This window comes from Pelobates fuscus, chromosome 7 (assembly GCF_036172605.1).
Source record: "Pelobates fuscus isolate aPelFus1 chromosome 7, aPelFus1.pri, whole genome shotgun sequence".
Classification (NCBI taxonomy): domain Eukaryota; kingdom Metazoa; phylum Chordata; class Amphibia; order Anura; family Pelobatidae; genus Pelobates; species Pelobates fuscus.
This window is the reverse complement of record NC_086323.1, coordinates 63,916,914-63,927,578: the sequence shown is the minus strand read 5'-3', so window position 1 is coordinate 63,927,578 and position 10,665 is coordinate 63,916,914. Positions and strand designations below refer to the sequence as shown.

The following is a 10,665-nucleotide window of genomic DNA, read 5'->3' as shown; positions in this document are numbered from 1 at the left end:
AAAAACCAGGATATTAGCAGTTCTGAGGCCAATCTCTAAGGGCATGAAAACATTTTGTAGACTCCTGGACTTTTAAAGGTGCTGGACGTAGACTTATCAAATCCGAATTACATGAATTTAAGGTATTGGGAATAGAGGCTGAAAGAGGATCTTCCTGAACACTCAGGCATCCACCAGGAGGATACTTTTTTCCAGATTCTGGAGTAAACTGTAAAGATGCAATCTTACTAGCAGCAACTAAGATGTCTAGGACTTCTGGACTTAGATCTTTAGCACGCAGGATCTTAAGTGTTACCATGGTGTTAGTTTAAATGTAGATAGACCAGGTTGTGTTCCAGTATCTCTACCAACATCAGATACTGCCAATATGCATTCTTAGATAGGAGGACTTGCTTCTCCAAAGCCAGAATGGAAAAATTGCAATAATCCACAAAGAACCGAGAAGTCATCCACCAGCAGAAACTGCTTAAAGTTAAAGGCTCAAGTTTAACCAACTGGTCTAGAGGACGTTTCTCTGTCCCAAGATGTTAAAATGCTTTTTTTTTTTTTTTTTTAAGGTCTCAATTCCTTGCTTTGGTCTAGCTTACTCCTGGAATTGTAGCTGCAAAGAGACCTAATAGTTTCATTGCTTCCCTTATGGAACAGATGGTTTTAATACCATAATGGAGCTGAAAGAGCTAAAGATTTTTGTCCTCTTTTCTTCTTGAAGAAAGAATAACTTGATCTGAATAGTGTCTAAGATGAGACCCAAAACAAATTATGGGAGTCAATTCAGACGTTTCCTTGCTTATGATCTATCCATGTCTGCACAGTGATTTTTAAGCAGTTTTTAAGTTGTTCTTCTCAAGAGGCTATGAGAAGCCAGTCATCCATATAGGGGACTTTTTTGAGCCCTTCTTATCTTAGGCCAGCTGTGATGACCACAAGTATCTTGGTAAAAACTCTGAGCTGAGGAAAGGCCAAAAGGAAGAGCCCTGAACTGAAAAACGGAGAACTGTGAATTATAGGGGCAGAACCTAAAAATTAAAAAACTCAAAATGATGCGAAATCATAACGCCTTCTAATGAGAAACTTGGGGTGCAGAGAGAATTGGACCGCTAGATTGGCTCGCTGTGGCTTGGTCTTATGTATAGATGCAGGTGTACACCTCTAGCAATCAGTGTCTTATTCTATTTAGGATAACCTGAGGTGGTGGGGGAGGGGATGAGATGGTTCAGAGAGAAACCGGGCTGGTTAGGATGAGTGTGATTCCAACTGTCCTAGACTAAAGAGACTGGGTCTCGGAGGTCTGAGGAAACAAAACCATAAAACAGTATAACAAAGCAAAAAGGCTTATTGGTGTCCAGGGTATCCATTGTTACAATAGGTGATGTCTCCAGCTGGAGCTCCGGTGGTGACCGCAGCACATGGCTCTGGTGTAGGCTGCCGGGGACAAATGGAGTGATCCGTTTCGGGTCTCATGCCTGTATATTCTGCTGTGCCGTGGCTTGCCTGTTTTGGTCCAGTGAATCCAGTGGCAGCCCCAGGATTTGTAGGAGAGCTGTGGCTTCCTGGAGGTCAGTGATGGAATGAGCTGTATGACCTTGGTATACAATGAGTGTGCGAGATAGGCGCCATTGATAACAGACAGCGTGTTTTTGCAGGAGTGAGGTAAGTGGTCAGAGAGACCTCCGCCACACCAGAATACCTCCAGAGAGATCAGAATAAAAGGTGAGTGGCATATTTTCGAAATTATAGGGAAAGTTACTGCATACGGCTATCATGACTGCTGCCTTGTCAGTCCCACTCATGAACTGAATTACCTGGGGTCCCCTGGGGCCACAGTCGGGGCTTTAGCTGGTTTGGGGACACTGAAGCCTCTTTCCAATGATAGGGCTTTGGCCTGTCTCAGCTGCAGCAGGGCCCCCAGCAGGCGCCTCACTATGTGTGGTAATTCGGCCTCAGGTAGGTCTTCAGAGATTCCCTGTTCCGGGGTTGTGAGTCTTCTTGGGACGCAAAACGGAATTCATAAATCAGGTTTTGCTGCGGCAAATCCTGTACCGCTTGTTGGAGCATATATGCTGTGAGTGTGGTGGAAGCTCTTTCAAGCTCTCCCAGGCGGCCGGTTAGACCCTGCAGATCACCGTGGATTTTAGCCACGTGTGCTGAGATACCTCTCTGAAGTTCCGCCAGCAGTTCCTGGCGTATATCTCTTGTCACTGGGGAGGAGGCAAAATCCACCGGAACCTGTTGCCGGAGTTCTGCCGCGGGACAGGTATACCCTCCTCTTCTGCCTCTAAGGATATATCATCCAAGAAATCGGAGCAGTCTCCAAGCAGTGGAGCCATGTCGCCACATATCTCCTATTGTGAGCCCCGCTCCAGGTTTGTCTGGCCTTGGCTTTTTAGATTTTCGCCCCATTTTCGTTGGGCTAGTTGGGGAGGTCCCCCTAGATAGAAAAGATGTGATTTATGGAAGAGAATAAACTATTTTCTCCTCAGATCTCTGAAGCTTCAGAAACCTGCGTCCTCTTGCTTCTGCAGTTAAGCCCTTCCTGATTTTTTTAATACAAAATCTCAGAAATCCTCTGCAACAGGGATATGCAGATAAGCATTATCTAGATTGAGAGAACCTTTTAAAATAATGTACCATAAAGAGTTGTCTCCATACAAAATTTCTTCTTCACAATGAACGTGTTTACATCTTCTAGATCCAGGATATGCCTGAAATATCCTTCTGGCTTCTGGGACCAAGAATAGTCTTAAATAGGTCCCCAAAAACTGTTCTCCAATGGGTAGCACTTCAATTACCTTTTCTCTTTAACATAGTCGGGACTTCTCTGAAAAGGACTAATGCAGTTTTGGGAGAGTGGACTCTTGAGGACTTCTTGAGGTATTGTAATTAAAACCGCTAGCCTCTTTTTAAAAAAAAGGTTTACAATTTTTTATATGGTTTTCCATTCTGATGAAAATTCCAGAAGCTTTCCTCCCCCATTAATTGCATCACAATCTATGATACTTGTTTTTCTTGTTCTTGTAGTCAAAGGGTTGTCTCTGTTTTGTTCTAGAAGTTGGTCTATGGAAGGAATCTATATAGGAAGAGATGGTTCTTTAGAAGAATGTTTTGTTCCACTTGATCTTTTTTCTATTTTCCGGTAAGGCCTTCTTCCCTTCTGCTATATATTTAAGCAATTCAGCAATATGTGACCCAAAAGGAGTTCTTTGAATCCAACATCAGTTTCTAAGCCATGCTGAGCTCATGGCTTCATTAAAGAGACCCATCACTTTAGCAGACGGTTAAGGAGCTTCTAACTAGGAAAAAAAGCTCTGCAAAAAAACTAGATGCTATTCTGATGTTTTGATCTTCCTTGGATTCACCCAAATAAAGCTTTGCTACGGAATCAAAACATAAATGCTGTGCCTTAGCCACTAATGTTCCTGCAATAAGGGATTTAGTCTGTCCTGCCGTAGATGAAAACCATTTTCTTAAAGCTTATTCTGCTTTCTAATCAATGGAATCCCAGAGAACACTAGAAATGTAAATACATAGGGTGGTTTTCTTTTTCAATTGAGCAATTGGTACAACCTTAGGCAAATCCTCCAATTTATTCTTTAAAGGATTGGATAGTTATAAATGTTAAGAAACAATGTATTTTTAGATAGATACTTTCTCATGAGATCCTTTAAATTAGGATGAAAATAACTCTAGTTTCCTGCTTCTCTCTCTTTTAGGGCCTCTTCATTTCCCATAAGGTTTTCTTTGCACTTCTTTAATAAGCCTGTGAAGACTATATTCAGGAAAATAATTTTCTTTTTCGATGAGATAATAGAGTCTTCAGAGGCAGAGTCTGCAGATGAGGAATTAGAACTTAAATCTGTAACCTCAAAACGTTTTTCTATTTCTTTAATGGGGTCGATTTGCTAGGAGGTTCTGCCTGTGCATATTGAATGTGTTAAACTGTTGATATCCCCAGAAATGTTTGTTGTAAACTATTTTGGAACCATGGAATCATCTCAAAAGATTTTTTTCTCAGCAGATTCATAATTAGATATACTAAAAAGAGAATAAAAAAACCAAACAAAAAAAAATTACTAGCTATAACTAAAGGCATATTCAGGTAAAGGACCATGAGATTAAAGCAGAAAGTCTTACCTTAAAGGCCTCCGAGTGTGCTGGAGTGCTTGTGAGAGCACGCTGCAACAGAACTGAGGGCACCTTGCAAACCGGTAGTTGTTGGGTTTTTAAAGACCTGCATGGGTCCTGGAAAATTTCAAATCTGGCACCAAAAATCAGAGATCAATTTGCACATGCGCACTTCGATTTCCCGGTGTAATGCATCGCAACCAGGCCCGCACAGTGTCTTCCCATTCTACTCGGTCAGAGCCCTCTTTGGCCTCAACCAACTCACCTTATCCTGCAAATAATGTGAGTGCCTGCTATAGTGTCAAAGGCAGGCAGATAACTTTCCAAGAGCTGGCCAAGTTATACTTAAGGGAGAGGCATGGAGATACGCCTGTTACATTTTTAGATGTCTGCCAGTGTTTTCCTGTCCAGACTAGAGGATATTCCAGTTTTGCGCTGCCTCTAATCTGGACAAAAAAAATATATTTACTGCAGTTTAAAATCCATTTACATTTCTGCAGCATGGGTCTATTTTATAACATGGGACTGGAGGTGTGGCTACCCCCATCCATATATTAAGTCAATCTGACTAGAAGCAGGGTTGGATTATTAGCTTAATCTAATTGTCAGATTCCAATTATTTAAAAGTGAGTTTTGAAGACTGCATTCAGTATAAGGTGCAAAAGTTTGTGGCACACTGAGATGGCATGATCTGCACTGGCTGAAAAACACTGGTGTAAAGTACTTTAACATAGTAAGAGGCAAAATGTTCCTACCGGTCTTTGGAATGAGTTCACTTCTATGAATGGAAAGATTTCTACAGACTATAAAATGTGTAAAAAAAAAAAAAAAATTAAAAAAATCCCACAAATATTGTACCAAAATAGCTTTAAAAAAATAACAAAAAATTAAAAAACAATATATATATATATATATATATATATATATATATATATATATATATATATATACACACACACACACACACACACACACACACACACACACACACACACACACAGAAAAGATATCACTTAAAGGAAATAAAATTAAAATTGCATGATGGCATGAAAAGGCAAGGAAAATAAAAAAAACAAATTAAGATTTTATTGCTGGTTGATCTCTTAAAAAAAGAGCCTCATGCTAGAGTAATAAAATACCTTATATTTTAATATGAAAAACTGCATTACAATATACAGTTGTGCAGAAAATGCTTTTCATTTCAGATTTGTAGTATGCTTATATAACATTCTGGTAACTCAAGCATTAAACGTAGCCAAGAATGGCTAATCTAATTTTTAATAAGTTAAAAAAAACAAGATTATATATAACCCACCAACTCTGAAATATGTTAAAAAAAAAAGTTAATATATTCATTTGACTGTACGTAACAGATGTGTATACATAAAAAAAAAAGATTTTTATTATTTTTTTAATACAAATTGGCAACACTGGATGCACAAACATTTTTGGTAGTTATTTGGTTGTAAAGGTCAACTTATCACATTTTAATTTATAATTTAGGCAACTCCAATAATGTGTAACTTGACAACATTCCTAACAAACAGCAGGGAGGCTTACTCCATTAAATTGAAAATGAAATAAATGGTATATGGGACACTGTTCTCTGATTTAAACCAGGGATGGGCTTCAAAACTAGATGGGATTATACATCCAAGAATGCACTTCTGTGCCCAAAACTTCCAAACCTGATATAGACATGCGACCAGAAAAGCAAGTAAGTGAAAAGTCTTGCAAATAACCTTTCCGGCCTCCATATGTGTCCTCTGGTCATTTCTACCATTAATTTACATTTTATACCTTTTTTTTTATTAAATCATTAATCTCAGTAAGTGCATCATCTCTGTAAAAATAGTAAAGTGACAACACATAAAAATGGCAATGGATGAAGACACACGTATAAAATATACATACAGTAATGATAAAATATGCAGTGAAAGTTTTTTAAATTATCTATATAGAAGCACATTTTAATTGCACAGATAGATGCTTTCATCCAGCAAAGTCCGCCTGCTTTGCTGCTGTCTTTTGAGATGTAACATTTCATTTTTCCCTTAATACACAAAATATACACTCCAAAATGGTTTGTTCCATTGTCCCACGTGTGAATACTGTTTATTATAAATAATCATTTTAATATATCATACTTTACTAAGTGCACCTTATAAACTGCTTCTAAATTGATGAATGCATAAGCATTTCATTGGAAGAAGAAGAAGAGGGGAAAATTAGCATACAAATTGCGAAATTTCAAAGTATTTCTTCAGGTTTTTTTTTCCAGTTAAAAAATAGTTTACATTATAAATTGTAAAATGGCACTTAAACACCCACCCCTCGAATCCAGTGACTAGCAGTGCTGCCTCCATCTCTGCTAGCTACCAGACATGAGTCCTGTTTTTACACAAAATGTGCCTCTCTGTGTTCCAGTTCCTGTAGACGTTTTGGCCTGAGTCTCTGATATGTTTGCTTTACATCTATTAGCTGGGGATCCTCCGGGACAGGTTTTGTATTTGTGTTAGGTCCATGCATGTCAGATACCAGATCTGAGTCTGCAACTAAATTCACATTGTTATTGTTAACTTGACTGCATGCTTTATTGGTATTTGCAGATGCCATACTGCTCTGAGGAGTCTCTTCGGCTTGCTTTGCCTGAAATGAAGGCGGTTTATAAAAGGTCCCTGGTGGGGGCTGCAAAGTTCTTGGTGCCCTTAGAGCAGCAAGCAGATTAAACTCTGCAGTATTTCCTTCACTTTTCGTCACACTGGTATGGCTTGAAGAAGGCGATTTTGAAAGTATGGTAGGTATTTGTGTGTTAGATGGCATGACTGTGCCTGCAGGTCCACTTTCATGCGCTCTAATCTCCTGTGGAACATTTGTCATAATCATTGCAGTCCTAGGGGTGATGTCATACTGTTTGTACTGCCTGTCCCAAGGTCTTCGACTGCCCTGTGTCTCGTAACAAGAATATCTGTGGCATGAACGGATAGGTAAAGATTTGGCCTCTGAAACTTCTTCTATAGTGGGATTCTTGACAAGTTTATCTGATGTAGAAACGCCAGTGTTTATTGAATTCTTCTCATTAAGCAAAGGGGGTGGAAGAAGCCGATCAACAGGTAAACTTACAGGGCGAACCAAGGGCTTGGACCTCGCAGCCCTCAACTGGACTTTGGTTATTGGTCTATAAGATTTTACAGTTAATGGTGAGTTTGTTTTAGAAACATCTTCAGTGCTCCCTTTTGTTTGACAAACTTCATTCTCTGAAATTGTATCCATAGGACATTCTAAATGGAAAATATGACAGATTAATTTCAACTACTTTTGTATTGTGTACATTGCAGTTAAAACAAACAAAAAGAATGTTCCAGCCGTTGATATCTAGAATGTTATCCCCAAACTGATGGATACTTAACACCCATTGTGTTAACACAAAATGTACTTCAAGTATATTTAACTCATTCTCTCTCTGACTCCTTTAAATGGTTTACGGCTATATCACGCAAACGGAACAATGTGCTCACCTAGATCATCACAAGCGGACTCATGTGACAATGGGGTTAAAGCCTCTGAAGAATCACTTCTTGAATGGTCCCCTAACAGACATGAATTTTGCTCTGTAAGAAAGATATAGAAACATTTAGTTTTATTTTATTTTTACTTCTGTTAAAGCCTTGTACACATCTCAGACATTAAAATTAAAACTTATGAAGCTGAGTAAAAGAAGTTTATTCCCATAATCTATTGTTATATACTCGCTGTAGTACAAATAAGGAAGAAATTAAACTGCAGAAACACTTTATTGCCATAAGGTTGGCTTTCAGGTGAGAGTCTTTAAAATAGAACTAATTACTTACCATTTTCTTCTGTAACATCTTCATTTAGATTTTTGTTGTCTTCTGTGCCTTGAAATTGCAACGAGTTTTCATCTAGAGAATTAGTTCGCTTGGATGACACAACACTCTATTAAAAGCAAAGATCAAAAAAATTGTAAAAACAAGTGCAAAGAAATGTATCACTTAATATAAATATATATATATATATGTCTTAATTAAAACATGTTCTTACTTCATTCCCAAATGGCAGTGACTGTGACTTCCTTATCTGCTGTGATTCCCGTTCCTCTGTTAATATGGCTTTCTCAGAGGGAATTTCCTCACTGCTGAGCAACTCGAGAGAGACATCAAAGACCTTATCATAGTATGTTATGAGAAGCTCCACAATTCTAGCCTGATATGGATAGTCCACAAGAGAGGAGAGTGAAATTGCTGCATCAGTCTGACGTGGTCTAATAAGAGTAGGCCCAAATATAATTCCAAGGTTGCTGGCAGACATTTTATTTTCTTCGACTTCTTCTGTGACCCTATAAACGTGAACAAAGGTAGAATCATTTAACTGCTTTCACATTTTAATGTTTTCTTTTTAAAAATAAAACAGTCAGCCTTTTCTGAACTTGAACAACATTGTTGGGTGAAGAGAAACAAAATGACATTGTCTTCAAACAACAGTTCTAAATTAACAAAAAACTCTTTGTACAATAACCACATTTATCAGATTTCAAAATAACTATTTCCTGCTTAATTTATCAAATGGATGTATGTTGTCTAAGTTTTTATATTAAGACACACCTGGAGATATCATATAAAAAGAAAAAAATGAGAAAACAACAACCCCAGATGTATAACGTAAAATTCTATGCTCTAAATGAAGGTTTAGGGAAGAGAAAGCCAGAATAATAATGACAATTTACCTGTAGAGGTGCCCAATTAAATACTGTAATGTATTGTAGTTGGGTAATGGCAGTTGTTTGAGTAAGTCTCGTATTTTAAGAATGACTCTGTTCAGCTCAACTCCTGATGGATGTCTCCGTAACGTCGGACTAGTTGGCTTTACATCAACCTCTTCATGAGCATGTTGACTTTCTTTTGCTAGTCCAATCAACTCATGGTAAAGGCGAAACACAATCAAAGGCTCAGGAAGCTAGATAAAAGAAAAAAAAAAAAAAAAACACTTTACAATAATATTAAGTCAGGACCAAAGTATTTTAGTCAAAGTTACATGTTTCTTAATAAGCTCGTTGTATATTATATCATGATAATTACAACAAAATGATATAGATGTATATTTGTTTTATATTTATTCCCTGTAATGAACATGTCACAGACTGCCTGAGTCAGACTGCCTGGTCAGTGGGAGTTACACTCTCAAGCAACAGCTGCAGCCTGCACTGTAACTTCACTAATTTCAGGTGGCATTAGAACATGTACAGCCTAGTGCTTGCCTAAAACATCCTTCCCTTTAACCCGTTTATTATATCTATATACTAATCCAGACACTACCTGCCTCAGAGCTTATGTTTGTGAAAATTGGCTGTTATGTCACCGACTTAGAACTGGAAGAGACAGGGTCAAATCCCGGTCAGACTAGCTCACCAGTAAGTGAGAGTTAAACAATGTATATACACCTTTCTCAAATCCTCAGACGTTGTAAGCTCCTTTGAGCAGGGCCTTCTTCACCTCCAAAAAGCTGCAGAATACGTTTGCGATATATATATATACACAAAAATTAATCTTGGCACTCACCCTTATAAGTATATCAAACAAAAAATCTTGCCTTGGTGCTCCCTTGGCATGTAGATATAGATCATATAAAAGTAAGGGGCACTCAAAAGGTCTGTACACAAATAAAAAAAAACTTTGAAGATTTTGGAGACCTTTTGAGTGCCCCTTACTTCTATTTGAGATATATACACACACACGCTAACAATAACATTATTAGCCACTAGGGGTAGCCCAATACAGTATCAGTGACCAAAATGCTTCAGCGACAAAGCCCCTTTTTTGTTATACGGGAGTATTTAATCTATTTTATACCTTAAGCTGAAAAAGTGCATTGAAACAGACATGCAGATTGTGTATATTACGTATACGTTCATATTCCATATATTTACATTATACATTTATTACACACATACCGGTATCTATATATATCTACATACATCATGTTCATCAGGTACATTAATATTAATGCCTCATGTTCAATTTTTAATTTTAAAGGCACACCAGTCCCCCAAAATATCAATGAAAAAAAAAAAAATAGACCAGTCCAGCAATGGTAAGTGAATGATGATTTTTTTTTTTTATTTCCCTTTACACATAAAAAAGATGGATTTACAAAAATTTAAACATCCTTTGGCAAATTACTCATGTTTTCACTGGGGTGTTTTAATATAACTATGCAGCTTCAGATATTGAGTTGGGGAATATTTCGATTTGCCTCTACTCTACTATCAGTGGCGTACACACAACCCATGGGACCCCGGTGCGAAAACTGATCCGTGGGCCCCCCCGCGCGCTTACTCTGTGCGGGCTGGGGCCGCAACACATGGCGGCAGGCACCGGGTCGCAGGGCTGCGACCTGTGTGACCGCGGTATGTACGCCAGTGCATGCATAAACACATACACTTAAAGGACCACTACAGACACCCAGATCACATCAGCTCAATGAAGTGGTCTGGGTGCCAGGTCTCTAGTTTTAACCCTGCAGCTG

At 38.3% G+C, this 10,665-nt stretch overlaps 1 protein-coding gene across 3 annotated transcripts in view; it reads right to left on the bottom strand.

Moving 5' to 3' along the window:
- Positions 1 to 5,245: 5,245 nt before the first annotated feature.
- ARHGAP29 (Rho GTPase activating protein 29) overlaps positions 5,246 to 10,665 on the bottom strand; it is a 126,685-nt gene continuing 121,265 nt past the window's right edge. For all 3 annotated transcript variants that reach the window (XM_063428349.1, XM_063428350.1, XM_063428351.1), the window contains 5 exons: positions 8,867 to 9,096; positions 8,185 to 8,479; positions 7,974 to 8,079; positions 7,641 to 7,733; positions 5,246 to 7,403 (listed from right to left, as the gene is read on the bottom strand). In XM_063428349.1, the coding sequence (XP_063284419.1) occupies positions 6,520 to 7,403; positions 7,641 to 7,733; positions 7,974 to 8,079; positions 8,185 to 8,479; positions 8,867 to 9,096 (1,608 nt within the window). In that variant the 3' untranslated portion in view covers positions 5,246 to 6,519. The remainder of the gene's footprint in view (positions 7,404 to 7,640; positions 7,734 to 7,973; positions 8,080 to 8,184; positions 8,480 to 8,866; positions 9,097 to 10,665) is intronic.